Here is a 14494-nt window from a genome sequence, read left to right as displayed (position 1 = left end):
AATTTGCACTTTTCAAAAAATTGTGCAGAATTTATCTTTGTTTCAAATAAAGAAATACTTGGCATGAGTAAAGTTTTATCCTGTCCAGTACTATAGAAAAAATTTCACATAACATTTCATTGCATATAAGAAAATAACCATCACTGGAAGTTAACCAATCAAATTTTCCCCCTTTTTTAACCTGTGTACAAGCTTTAGTAACCATGTAACCTCAAGTTTCCAAAATATTCTATTGAAACCCCAAATAAAGAAATAATGGTGCTTTGAAATACCCAAGATATATGTTTATGACTCAGAAATGTTTTACTGCAATGAAATGTAGGATCAATTACCTACAACTGTCAAATTCAAGGGAATATTTTTTTTCGACCTATTTTCGTATGCAACCGGATGTGACGTACTATGATTTGGTGGTATTACACCTAAAGAAGACTTTTTTGTTGAATAAACTGAATGTGACTTTTTTCCTTTGTAATACTGGTTATTTCAAGCATTCCTGTCAAGTTTTGTCATAATCAGTTCAATAGTTTGAGAAAAATCTAGTATAATGTAAGACGACATCTACAGCGATTCGAGCAAAATTTCTTCGAAAAATTCAAACCAAGCCGCATCATGATAGAATATAGTGTGGACCAATAACTGATCAAATATTTATCTCACCTGCCTACAAACAGTTGAATATGATACAAAAGATGACTTTAGGATGATAAATACTACTAATGGACCTCTTATTCTTCCTTATAAAGTCTCTTTTGGTCCATTTATACCTCTCATTTCCTCAAAATTTCTACTTTTTAAGCCAATAAATAAAAATTTTGGGGTAACTTTCACTCATTTATGATAGGAATGTTATTATAAATGATTAATTGAAGTATTCAAGCTGCTTGAACTATCCGTATAAAAGTTTACTGTCTCCAAGGAGGTTTCAATAAGACCTTGCGTAAAACTTAAATTTACGCCGCGTTCCAGAGAGGGACATAAAAAACTTCTCTTTTGGTGAATAATTTGTTGTTACTGCTTTAAAAATAATTTCATTTACTTAAAACTATATATTTATTAAAGTATTTCTTAGGAAACATTTTCTAGTATAGCAGAATATAAGAAATAAGGAGAAAAAGCTCCCCAAGACTCTAAGTATGGCTTGTTCTGTCAACTAATATTCATGGTAAAGTCCTATTTCAAGGAAATTTTCTCATAAAATGTATTTTGGAGACTCAATCCACTCAGAATATTTCATTATTTGTAATATTTCACTTAAATAGCAAGAAATTTTAACACATGAGAGTACTCACAAGGTCAAAGGTGCATGTACAGCTTCCCATATTAGGTGTAATACCACCATTGATTTTCCCCTATTAGTCTTTGTTAAATTTGCACTTTTCAAAAAATTGTGCAGAATTTATCTTTGTTTCAAATAAAGAAATACTTGGCATGAGTAAAGTTTTATCCTGTCCAGTACTATAGAAAAAATTTCACATAACATTTCATTGCATATAAGAAAATAACCATCACTGGAAGTTAACCAATCAAATTTTCCCCCTTTTTTAACCTGTGTACAAGCTTTAGTAACCATGTAACCTCAAGTTTCCAAAATATTCTATTGAAACCCCAAATAAAGAAATAATGGTGCTTTGAAATACCCAAGATATATGTTTATGACTCAGAAATGTTTTACTGCAATGAAATGTAGGATCAATTACCTACAACTGTCAAATTCAAGGGAATATTTTTTTTCGACCTATTTTCGTATGCAACCGGATGTGACGTACTATGACTTGGTGGTATTACACCATAACAACAATTAAATTGATATATCATATTTCAGTACTGGCTTTGAATTGTTTCAATAGTAATCGTTTATTTGAGGAAAACACTTTTGCTATAATTATCATTTATAAACATGATAAAAACATCAAATAAGGAACAATTAATATAACTGTTAGCGCTTGTTTCAAATCAGTTTAATAAATTTTAAATAAATTCAGTTTTAATTAATAATTGTCCTAACACATTTCACTCAAAATGGTATACAGATAGGTATTTGTAAATAATGGGTATATTTCCTCGTTTTTTGTTTCACTGACCAGTCAAAATATGAAGCTTAATAATGAATTGTCCAATATGAACATTAAACCGTCAAAGTGTCAAATGCAAATTATACGTGTTGGTCTTAAATTTTGCTTTGAAGAAAGACCTTGAACAAAATAATCTAAAAATTGGTTTTAAACAATTGCCGTTTTGGATATTATATAGAATGTGCATCCTACAAGTTTAAAGGTAAATGCTAACTTTTAAATTCAATAAGGATTCCAAATAGTTTAGGAAATCTCTATGCCTGTGAAAATAGCACGATCTTTTTTTAAAATGTGCCACACTACTTCCTGTACGCCTTAAATGTTTATATATACAGTAAGTAAATATAATAGACTATAGTAAGAATGATTATTAGAAAAGAGTAATAAATAATCAAAAATTTTGGTTTAATTATTAGAGTTACAGTGTATTGATACCTGTGACAAATTATTTACCGGTTTTGAAACGATATGAAAACTTGTCATAGCACCACATGAAAAAGGTATCGGTAGATAATACAACACAGATTAAAAGGTATCGGTAGATAATACAACACAGATTAAAAGGTATCGGTAGATAATACAACACAGATTAAAAGGTATCGGTAGATAATACAACACAGATTAAAAGGTATCGGTAGATAATACAACACAGATTAAAAGGTATCGGTAGATAATACAACACAGATTAAAAGGTATCGGTAGATAATACAACACAGATTATATAAAATGAGAACAAACTATATATGAATATCTAACACTGATAATTTTTTTTTTTTAATTTTATTCTATACATGACGATTTATACAGTGTTAATAACAAATTGATATGTTTGAAACGATGATATAAAATGAGTATACTTATCTATAATAACATTAAATAACTAAAGATGTTGAGCGTACATTAATAACATGAAACCCTGGCCCCCTTCAATGATCCTTTATTACACGATTTAAATAAATTTTTGAAATTTACCTATCAAAATGTAACCAACTTTATTCATGAAAATTATGACATCCACTTAAGTGGTGGAAACACCTATAAAAAAACATATTGGTGTTAAAACTTAAAACCAATTTAATCTTCTGAGACGGTCATTTATGACACACTTTGAAGGCGTTTTAAAGTTCTGACCTGGAAACAAGATAGAAATTTTTGATATGGGTTATCTAGAACTGTTTCGTGTTTATGAAGATGGTTATGAACAGATTTTTATCATTATCGGAGGAGCATTATGAAAAAATACCTAGCGGTAAAAGTACTTCTCACGGCTAGTATTTTTCTCACAAATACCCTTCCTGACGATGATATATCTGTTTATTTACACTGGGTAATAATAGAGATAGTTCAGTTAAACATTTACTAATTAATTCCACTATTCTTTTTTACTCAAACCGTAAAAAAAAACCAGCCGCATTTTATAAAGAGCACAAATGAAAAAGTAGCTCAGTGAGGAGTAAAAAATGCATATACGTTTTAGCAAAACCGCGGCAGAGTTAGTAAAACAAAAGGCATATCGTTGTGCATAAACCCGGGATGTTGAAATATGAATAAAATTCTTAATATTTGAAAAAAACATGCAAATCACACTAGCTATCAAACAATCAAAATCTAAGATTCTTAATCAAGCTGTAATTATGTACTAGTATATGATTTGGAAGGGATCTTATTTATTGGAATAATATGTAAAGTTTAAATTCGTAAGTGTGACATCACTGAAACCTTTATGAAACAGCTTCTGATATCAATTAACAGTAATTTAAAGCATTTTATAAAAATAAAAATCCTTTATGATATTTTAAAGTTCAAAGTCGGACATGAATTGCAAATAAACAGACAAATGAGTAGACGGACAGTTAAACAGTTTGATTTTCATTACTCTGTCCGCGTAAAAACGTAAGAAATACGCTGCACCTAACAACAATTCTCATCATGTGGTTTCCGCCGTCCATCCTTTTTTTTTTTTTGGTGGTATAAGTAACAAATCATAACTATTCTTGGTAATAAATATTGAAATTCGTGTCCAACAATTTCGCTAAATTTTCCAAGCAGTTGTCATCATCTTCACAAATTCTTCATCTGTATCTATATTGGCACCTACGCCACTGTAGTAATTAGTAAATTCTTCTTTGGTCACCTAAGTCACATAAAGGTTAAGTTAAACAGCGCAATACGAAAAATTAAGTGACGTAAACTTTAAGGTTAAGTCAATCAGTGCGATATAAACAAAACTACGTCACATGAAGGGTATAAGTCGAACAGTGCAATATGAAAAAAACTAAGTCACATAAAAGTTAAGTCAAAAAGTGCAATTTGATAAAACTAAGTCGCATAAAGGTTAAGATAATATTGCAATATACAAAAAAAGGAATTTTACCAAAGATAAATAAAAACCAAGTTTAATTGATTGTTTAAATTAGCAATGATATGGTAGATTAACTGGCGTGTATAGTTTTATTTTATCTTGAAATCTCTTTGCGCGTACTGTTTCTTTTAGTATAAAAATGTTACTTCTACATATGCTAATTTTCCGTTTGTTGAATTTGTTCGTACCTGTTTTCAACTTGATGCTCCAAGAAGCCTGTATTGCTCACCTTGTATATAAGATTGATACAATGGCTACAATGATTCGTCTGACAGTTTAGGTCTAAATAGATTGTAGGTAGATCTTGATATTCTGAACATGATCATGATTTGATTGATAAAGGGTTGCTGCTTAATAATTTGTTATGTGCTTTTCGAAAAGGATAAGGTTGTTAATCCTTGCATCCCAAGCTTATTGAGAACTGGATAAGAGATTAGATCAAAACGAGTATGATCACGCCTAGAATCTTTTTAATCATGAAGCAAATATTGAGCATAATAAAAAAAAATGCTGCAGTGGTTCCTGTTTGAGATCATCGAGTGATGTCGAATCAGAGAAACAATTAGTTAGGTGTAAGAAAATCCGTATCTCTCTTTGCTGACTTTTTGAAAAGTCGTAGACAGTGTGTAACCATTAGTTATATGTCTTTAGTAATGAAGAGAACATCAGAAAGAGGATATTTGTTCAAGGGGTCAATACTAGGGCCTCTCCTGTTTAATTTTTTCATATAAGATATTTTTTGAAGTATGAAAAAGTGTTCATTTTATTATTATACTGATGATAATACATTGCTCCTATCAGATTTAAAAAAAAATATTACCTAATTAAAACCATTGAACAGGAATGTGGCAAGCTTATAATTTGGTTTAGAATAAATAAAAAAGAACTGATACTAATTATCTTTCGCCCCTCTTTATCAAAACTAAACAAATTAACTTTTTTTCACACATAAATTACTTTCAAATTTTAGTTGCTGTCCATTTTCATAGTAGTTCTGTTGTGAATCATTTGTGGGGAAAGTCGGAGTTCCTTGAGAGAACGACCGACCTTCGGCAAGAAAACTAACAATCCTAAAATAAAAATTGGAGTTCGAATACATTTCAACATTTCAACATTTCATAACAACCTCAGCATCAAATCAGACGCATGAGAACGACGGAGGAAGATATTTTCAAAATCCTAAACGGCCTAGGTCCTCCGAGTCTGAACGATCTTGTCTCTTCTTGTTGATGTATATGTTTTCATTGTCAAATAAAAAGCTCTAGAAAGCCCTTGTTTTGTATGCATTCAAAACAGACTTTGAATAACATTTATCCTATCTTATCTCAACACCATTGAAGAGAGTTAAGTAGACTTAATACTCGTCTGGCGGACCAGATCCTAAGCCTGGTATCTTTGATTGTTGTTTATCGACAGATGTTAAATATTGAAATATCTTTTCGACTGTCTATTGATCAGAAAATCAACGACTTTACTATCTTGATCCTCCGATTGAATTGAATCCAGGAGAAAGCTTATTACAATTTCGCTCGATAACAAACAGTTGTTGCATGATACGGGTTATGTTCTTCTAATATATTTTATGATGGTATGATACTAAACCCCTAACGGGAGGGATTGTGCTTGATTTTTATATGATGAAGACATAATCTTTCAATCAGTTTATTTGAGGTCTGGAGCTGGCATGTCAAAAACTGCTAGTAGTCCTTTGTTGATTTATGTTATAATTGTCATTTTGCTTAGTTTCTTCTGTTACCTATTCTAATATCGGACTCGGACTTCCTTTAAACTGAGTTTTACTGTGCGTTTTGCTATGTGTTTGTTTATTCTACATTGTCTAGAGGTATAGGGGAGGGTTGAGATCTCACAAAACATGTTTAACCCCGCAGCATTTTTGCGCCTGTCCCAAGTCAGGAACCTCTGGTCTTTGTTTTTCTTGTATGTTTTTTTTAATTTTGGTTCATCTATATGTTTCGGAGTTTAGTGTGACGTCCATTTTCTCTGAACTAGTACACATTTTTATTTAGGGGCCAGCTGAAGCCTGCCTCCGTGTGGGGGATTTTCTCGCTGTGTTGAAGACCCATTGGTGGCCTTCGTTTGTTATCTGCTCTTTGGTTGGGTTGTTGTTTCTTTGACACATTCCCTGTTTCCATTCTGAATTTTATTTTGGTTACTCCTATTGTTAAAATTTAAATGGTGTGGCCTTATGTTCTTAACTTACCATCATTTGAAATAGTGAAAAGACTTTGTGAGGTTTATTTTATTTTAATTTTCATAAAATACATTAATATTCTCATATAATGTCAAGCATGATGATAAATCTAAATTAGAGGCGTTTGTTTTTGTTATCGTCTGACCTATTTTTTATTCAATGAGGGAAAAAGTAAGTGGCACAAATCGTATAAAAATTTTTTTTTAGTGAATTCAACTGGAGTGAGCGATAACTCTTATACATATAAGGAAGTCACATACATAAGAAACAATCCTAAAATGTTTTTGTTTACCTTTCCATCTTCAATTCCCTTGTCAAACACGTGAAGAAATTCGCTCAGAACTTGGTCTTTTGTGAAGAAACCACTCTTATAACTAGGGTGATTCTCAACATTGTAATCATCCCTAAGATCTTCAAGGGTAATCACTCCGTCACCAGTTTCTTTGTCAAACTTGGCAAATGCTTTATTGATGATCGAAATTCTCGTCTGTGACATAGGAGGCTGGTATGTACCAATTAAAATATAACACAAACATTAAAGTTGAACTGTAAAAGTACACATAGAAAACAACGAGTCAGATATGGATTTATCTAATTGCCCTTCCCTCATTTATCACTATTTGTTATCGTTGTAGGGAGTAGGTATTTATGTAGCCGAAACCGTCTAAAATTTTCAAACTTTCAGTATACTTGCATGATTTATAACATATTTGTCTAAACATTCCCTATTGATAGTTAAGAAATTACTTTAAAACTAAGGTTCTAACTCCATCAGGAAAGGTTGACCTTAAAAGAATTCAGATACTCTTTTGGGTTCCATTTGATCACATAGTACCTTTCTTTTCTGCGCATTTATGCATCCTTGTCTTTCTTAAGATATTGTTTGAGAGTTCCTGATGTAGGTTAATCCATAGAAAGCACTTTGGACGCACGAAATTTTAAGAGTGTTATTTTCAATCAATTTGGCATCTAGTGTCACGAGATAAAGAAAGAGAGAGGACGTGGGTGAGAGAGAGTCAGAATATGTGCGACAGAGAGAAGCGGAAGACACCAAAGGAATATTCAAACCCATAAGTTGATGACAATCTGGTAACGACATGTGAGTCTTCCAACCATTACAATCTCGAACAGGATAAGAATTTTGTTCGAAAGCCATACTATATATATCTTGTTTTAAGTACAAATTTAAGCGTCCTTGCTTCAAATGTGTTAATTCACAAGATTATCATCGTTTAATATTTACGAAATCTGCGGCGTGGAAAGTGTAACGACTATTCAACAGCGGTATACTACTGTTGCCTTTATTTATCACCACCGGATCGGAATCTCTGCTGGTGGACAGTACTGTCCCCGAGGATTCTACCAGTCCGGTAGCCTAACAGCATGAATGCAAGTAGAATAGATATATCGATTTATGACTATTGAACAGCGGTATACTACTGTTGTCTTTATTCATCACCACCGGATCTGAATCTCTGCTGGTGGACAGTACTGTCTCCGAGGATTCTACCAGTCCGGTAGCCTAACAGTATGAATACAAGTAGAATAGATATAGATTTATGACTATTGAACAGCGGTATACTACTGTTGTCTTTATTTATCACCACCGGATCGGAATCTCTGCTGGTGGACAGTACTGTCTCCGAGGATTCTACCAGTCCGGTAGCCTAACAGCATAAATACAAGCAGAATAAATAAATCGATTTATGACTATTGAACAGCGGTATACTACTGTTGCCTTTATTTACGGACAGCATCATCTTAGTGCAGTTATTTTTTTTAATTCATACAACAAAAACTGATCAAAGACTAAAGAGCCTGAAATTAAGATTTTAAATCGTCGGGATGACACTTAATTCAAAAAACAAAAACAAAGATATAATTTATTCTAAAAAAATCAATGAAAAAAAAACCCAATTATGACAGAAAACAACAAACGACTTCCACTAGATTTAAAGCGGCTCCTGACTTGGGATATCCACATAAAGAATGTGATGGGAATTAAACATGTGTTTGAGATTCAAACCCCATCCTAACATGAGACAATGGCTCAACAATAGATCATTTTTTTAAAATCAATTGGCAATGGAATCGACTCATCAGATTGGTATTTAGCCCACACATAATAAACAAAATAACAAAAGACACAAGTTACCTACCTTAGAGTGCTCGACGTTATTGAAAGCGTGTTTAAAAGTACAATTTCCACTAATTATAGTTCATGTTTTCCAGACTAAAATATTAATGAGTTCACCTGAATTGTATGTAATATGCTGGTTTTTATTTTATTAGTAATAAATATTAGCCATTCTTCCAATTCAAATGATGGTGTCTATTATGGCTATTTAAAATATCTGGTTTCTAGGCTAATGAACCAATTTAAATGGCGACATAGAATTGCAATTTGACTGGTACAGGTGTTTTTCAAATGGTCATATCGAATATAGTAAAGGTTGCTAGGTATTTTTTTAAACAAATATATCATGTCCAGAAGGGGTATATTTGGGAAATTCTAGTCGAGAGAAGGCAAAATTTTCTGATCCGCAAGACGACGAGAACTTCTTCTCACACAGTTGGCTTTAGAAATAACCCTTCTTGAACAATATATATATATATATATATATATATATAGATTGCCTAACAATGTAATTTTAACACACTATTTAGTATGTAAATATAAGAATGTTTAAAATATTTACAAAATGATGAAAATAAACGCAATATTTCGCTAGACTAACTAGCTTTATCAAGCGTGCATCTATCCAGGTGAAATCGGATGTAGATGATAAGAAACTTTTGCAGCTCAATGTATATGTTGCACTTGAATTTAGCTGCCTTGAAAATAATACATAATTAGGATGAAGTTCAAGATTTTTTACAAAATTGGTAGTTGAAGTTAGCAACGTCCATTGGCCAATATTACAGGATAAAAAGGACGATGCTGAGTACTAAATTATTCTTTATCTTTCCTGTATCTTTTCTCATCTTTTTCGTTAAGACGATCAGGTTCTAAAGTGTGGAGTTGGTGGATCCAAAAATTTTCTCTTCTCCTTCTCGCCGTGGTGTCCCACTCGGTGTTGACTTCTATGATTTGGAAAGTAACATTATCAAAAGAATGTTTCGTTGAACGAAGATGTCTTGTGAGAGGACAGTTTTTGTTGGTTTTTTTGGATCCACCAACTCCACACTTTAGAACCTGATGGTCTTAACGAAAAAGATGGTACAAAACCAACAAAAACTGTCCTCTCACAAGACATCTTCGTTCAACGAAACATTCTTTTGATAATGTTACTTTCCAAATCATAGAAGTCAACACCGAGTGGGACACCACGGCGAGAAGGAGAAGAGAAAAATTTTTGGATCCACCAACTCCACACTTTAGAACCTGATGGCCTTAACGAAAAAGATGAGAAAAGATACAGGAAAGATAAAGAACAATTTAGTACACAGCATCGTCCTTTTTATCCTGTAATATTGGCCAATGGACGTTGCTAACTTCAACTACCAATTTTGTAAAAATCTTGAACTTCATCCTAATTATGTATTATTTTCAAGGCAGCTAAATTCAAGTGCAACATATACATTGAGCTGCAAAAGTTTCTTATCATCTACATCCGATTTCACCTGGATAGATGCACGCTTGATAAAGCTAGTTAGTCTAGCGAAATATTGCGTTTATTTTCATCATTTTGTAAATATTTTAAACATTCTTATATTTACATACTAAATAGTGTATTAAAATTACATTGTTAGGCAATCTATAATTTTATTTGTGTAATTGAATTAATCTCTGTACTGATTAATCCACACTCCCATAGATTTGTATGTCATGTGCTGCTATTTATATATATATATATATATATATATATGTTTAATTACACCAAACATCAACAGAGAGTTAAATATTCAAAATATAATTCCATTATGCTTTATGTATCAAGACGTTTACTTAAAAAACAGTCACATCTGATAAAGTTCACAAATGACCAATTGTCTTCGTTGAGGGGGAAAAGCAAAAACGTTTCAGCAAACATCACGACAGAGAGGAGAGAAATAACATATCGTTGTGTATTTACAACGGATATGGTGAAATATAAACAATAACTCATTTGAAAATAGAAAATACTTTAAAAATACACAAGCTACCAAACAATACAATCTATGATACTTATATAAAGTGTGAGTAGTAGTAACGAACCCCTGACGTAACCAGCTATTTTATTGAGAATGGAAATGGAGAATGTGTCAAAGAAACAACAACCCGACCAGAGAGCAGAAAAAAGCCCAAGGCCACCAATGTGTCTTCAACACAGCAAGAAAATCCCACACCCGGAGACGGGCTTCAACTGGCCCTTGAACAAAAATGTATACATGGATTACGTTCACTGACATTCAAATCGTCAGTGCAGAAACCGGCGTGAAAAAAGTGCTGGAAAATATACACGCGGTAAGAAGGGAACAAAGAAAATTGCCCTAATAAAAATGAAAAACTACATTCTGGAACAAAAAATCATACATAAATTCTGACATAAATTTCAACGTACATATAAAGTATCGCTTATGAAATACAAATATCTAAAAACTGAAAACAACAGATTATAAATTGCATGCGTCCGAAGCGCTTTTCTGGATTTACCTTCATCTAAATCAACAATATTGAGTCAGTCTTTGGGTAAATTTAAGCAGTATAATTCTTAAAAAATTAAAGCAAGTTTCTCAACTAGAATTGAATTCAATTTGGTCAGATCTTTAATGAGTTTGACAATGACTTTTGATTTGCCACATTGAGGACTGGTATGAAAGGAGCGAAAAGGGAATAAATATCATTTGACGATAAACTTATATGCAAGGTCAAAACCGTTGTTGCGGTCTTCTGTAATACACATGGCCATAGTACTTATATCTAGATTTCGATTTTTCACAGTCGGATGGTGAAGAGGAATAATTTTCTAAAATGACCTATGATATCACTTACGTATAATTAGATTTAAAATCTATTGTGTTTTTATGCTAAGCGAAAAGTTGCTCTAAGTTATCAAAATTCAAGTTTTGGGCTTTGGAGATTTTAGATAAGCTACATATGGTAATGAAATCAATAATCTGTTAATAGATTTTATTAAAAGAAACTACTTTTTATGTGCTTCGGATTACAGTTGAATTAAATTGTTTACAATGAGATCTATGATCGCGTTGTCCGTTATAAACTATATTCACGATTTCTATATAAGAAATGTTTGATATGTTCCCCTGTCCCATGATAATGCCATTGAGACCAAAATGTTATGCGAATATAAAAAAGAAGATGTGGTATGATTGCCAATGAGACAATTCTCTTCAAGAGACCAAATGACGCAGAAATTAACAGCTATAGGTTACCTTACGGCAATCAACTATGAGCAAAGCCCATACCGCATAGTCAGCAATAAAAGGCCCCGAAATCACAAATGTAAAACAATTCAAACAAAAAAACTAACGGCCTTATTAATGTACAAAAAAATGAACGAAAAACAAATATGTAACACAGCAACAAACGACAACCACTGAATTACAGGCTCCTGACTTGGGACAGGCACATACATACAGAATATGGCGGGGTTAAACATGTTAGCGGGATCCCAACCCTCCCCTAACCTTGGACAGTGGTGCAACAGTACAACATAAGAAGAACTATAAAAATCAGTTGAAAAAGGCTTAACTCATCAGATGGATACTAATAGAAATGCATATAACAAAAACACGTGGACGTGACCGGGTACTTGTACATCCCAACAACAAAAAGACACTAAGTACAGATCTGAGAGTACTCGATGTTACTGACAGCTAGTTCAAAGCCAATAACAACTAATATAAAAAATCATGCATCTTAGACTAAATTATCAATCAGTACACATCCAACATCCAATGGATTTAGTGTAAAGACGTCATAAACAGTCAGAGAAAAACATTACCTTGTGCAATGCCGAGATACAGGAGTCGACAGATTGTAGATCCATGAATGAAAGTGCATATGTATATAACAATATTATTTAGGAAGCCGTTTAACACAAGACAGCTCTCGAATTCACGGGAATCTTCAAGTCGTTCTGGTGATTGTCCTGGTCGTTATTGGAAGTCTTTAATTCTATCAAAGTTATGTTGTGCTTATGCTTTCCTAAGTTCTAGTTAATCAAACACTTTGGAATGTTATCAGCGGAAGCGGTATAGATGAATTGTGGTCGTTAAAAAATGAAGTCCTGATTGTCCAATAGAATGAATTATTCATTATTTAGACATTAATGTTGTTACAACGAATACAAGATTTAAAATATGGCTGCAAAGGCATTGTCTCTTTTAACACATTTGTGAAAAGTGCCAAATTTTGACGTTGAATTTTGATTTACAACAATGAAAGAAGGTATGATAATGCCACTGTTTGTCCCATTAATTTGAAAACCAAAAAGCATTATATATCTACCAAATAACACCCTTCTCCCGTTCATAAGACATTAGCATTGGACATCAGTATTTTCATTTATGGATTTGTATAACATATATGCATAGGGGCTTCAAGCTTTTTACATTGAGGTCCTTTTTAGTCATATAGAACTTCAACTGTTTTGGTATTTTTGTTATTTTACTATTTTCTCATACATCCTTTGCTTTCAAATATTCGGCTATGGTCGCTTCTGGGAAAAGAAAATCAAGAAAAGCGCTTCCGATGGCATGAAAATTATCAAGTGTTGTTTTTATTTTTACAGCACTGAGTCGATACCGCAAATGATGGACTTCAGTTACCGAGGTTGCCAGAAGTAGTCAGAACTTCGGTACTGACATTATTTATAACAAATGTTTCTTAAATTGTCCGTATTTAAATTTAGAAATGATGAAGAAACTAAGGTGTCAAATCCCTAAGACAAAGTTGACCTTATAGATGGATTATATTTAGTTCCTTTTTATCTTATAGCTCTTCAGATGTTTCGGTACTTCGAGCGTCACTAATGAGTCGTTTGTAGACAAAATGCGCATCTGGCGTACAAAATTGTAATCCTGGTATCTTTGATGAGTTTACTTATACATTCTTGGCTTTCAGATATTCGGCTTTTAGCGTTGACGACGAAAGTAATTTTAAAAAAGCGCTTCGGATGCATGTAATGCATCATAAATGTATTAAGTTTATTCATTTTCAATGCAAAACAGCAAAAATTTTCAAAATGGCCCCATTTTAGGAATTTTTGCTTTTGATATTAAGATATAAGCTTTACCTAAAAGGATATTATGCTGCATAATCCATTTTATAAAGATGATAAATGAACACACTTCTACGTAAACGTGTATAAAATTTTTGGGGGAATTGTGCAATTGTAGGATTGTATTCAGCACTTTTTTAAAGCTAAAATAATTTGTACTAGTTTCTCTCAACGAGTTTGAGAAGAAATGCATGTTGAAAGTTTTCAATCATTCTTATCAAAACGCATCATGCTCTTTTTAAAGAGAGGGACACTCCATACGTTAAGCCCTTGTGAGTACTTTATTTATGTTTATTACCCTTATTGCTTGTAAAATAGAATTCTACCACTGCAATCTTTGTCAATGTAGGTAAACAGCTCGTGTACAGATTTTTCTGGGAAGCTCAGGCCAAATTTCCTTAGACCATCTGTAAATTCTTTAAGACTAAGGAATTCATCATGATCGACGTCCATGTTTCGAAACGTTCTACAATTAAATCAGTATAGAATAAGGCAAGTTGTGTAAATAATATACTGCTATTATAATTTTTAAGTCAAATATGCATTTACATAGTTATGTGTCTTCAAGCTTTCGACCATTGTAATGTGCATATTTAAGTCATGATTTTGTATGCACCAC

General features: G+C 32.6%; 1 protein-coding gene across 3 annotated transcripts in view; it reads right to left on the bottom strand.

The window, feature by feature from the left end:
• Positions 1 to 2817: 2817 nt before the first annotated feature.
• The window catches only part of LOC127738421 (calcyphosin-like protein), a 58642-nt gene continuing 46965 nt past the window's right edge, over positions 2818 to 14494 (bottom strand). For 2 of the 3 annotated variants that reach the window (XM_052249665.1, XM_052249668.1), the window contains exons 3-4: positions 6942 to 7151; positions 2818 to 4209 (exon numbers count right to left, since the gene is read on the bottom strand). In XM_052249665.1, the coding sequence (XP_052105625.1) occupies positions 4108 to 4209; positions 6942 to 7151 (312 nt within the window). In that variant the 3' untranslated portion in view covers positions 2818 to 4107. The remainder of the gene's footprint in view (positions 4210 to 6941; positions 7152 to 14494) is intronic. The other variant, XM_052249667.1, reaches the window with a different exon arrangement.

Source organism: Mytilus californianus, unplaced genomic scaffold (genome assembly GCF_021869535.1).
Source record: "Mytilus californianus isolate M0D057914Y unplaced genomic scaffold, xbMytCali1.0.p SCAF_4, whole genome shotgun sequence".
NCBI classification, from domain to species: Eukaryota; Metazoa; Mollusca; class Bivalvia; order Mytilida; family Mytilidae; genus Mytilus; species Mytilus californianus.
Note: the sequence above shows the minus strand (reverse complement) of the source record. Positions and strands in the feature narration are given on the sequence as shown.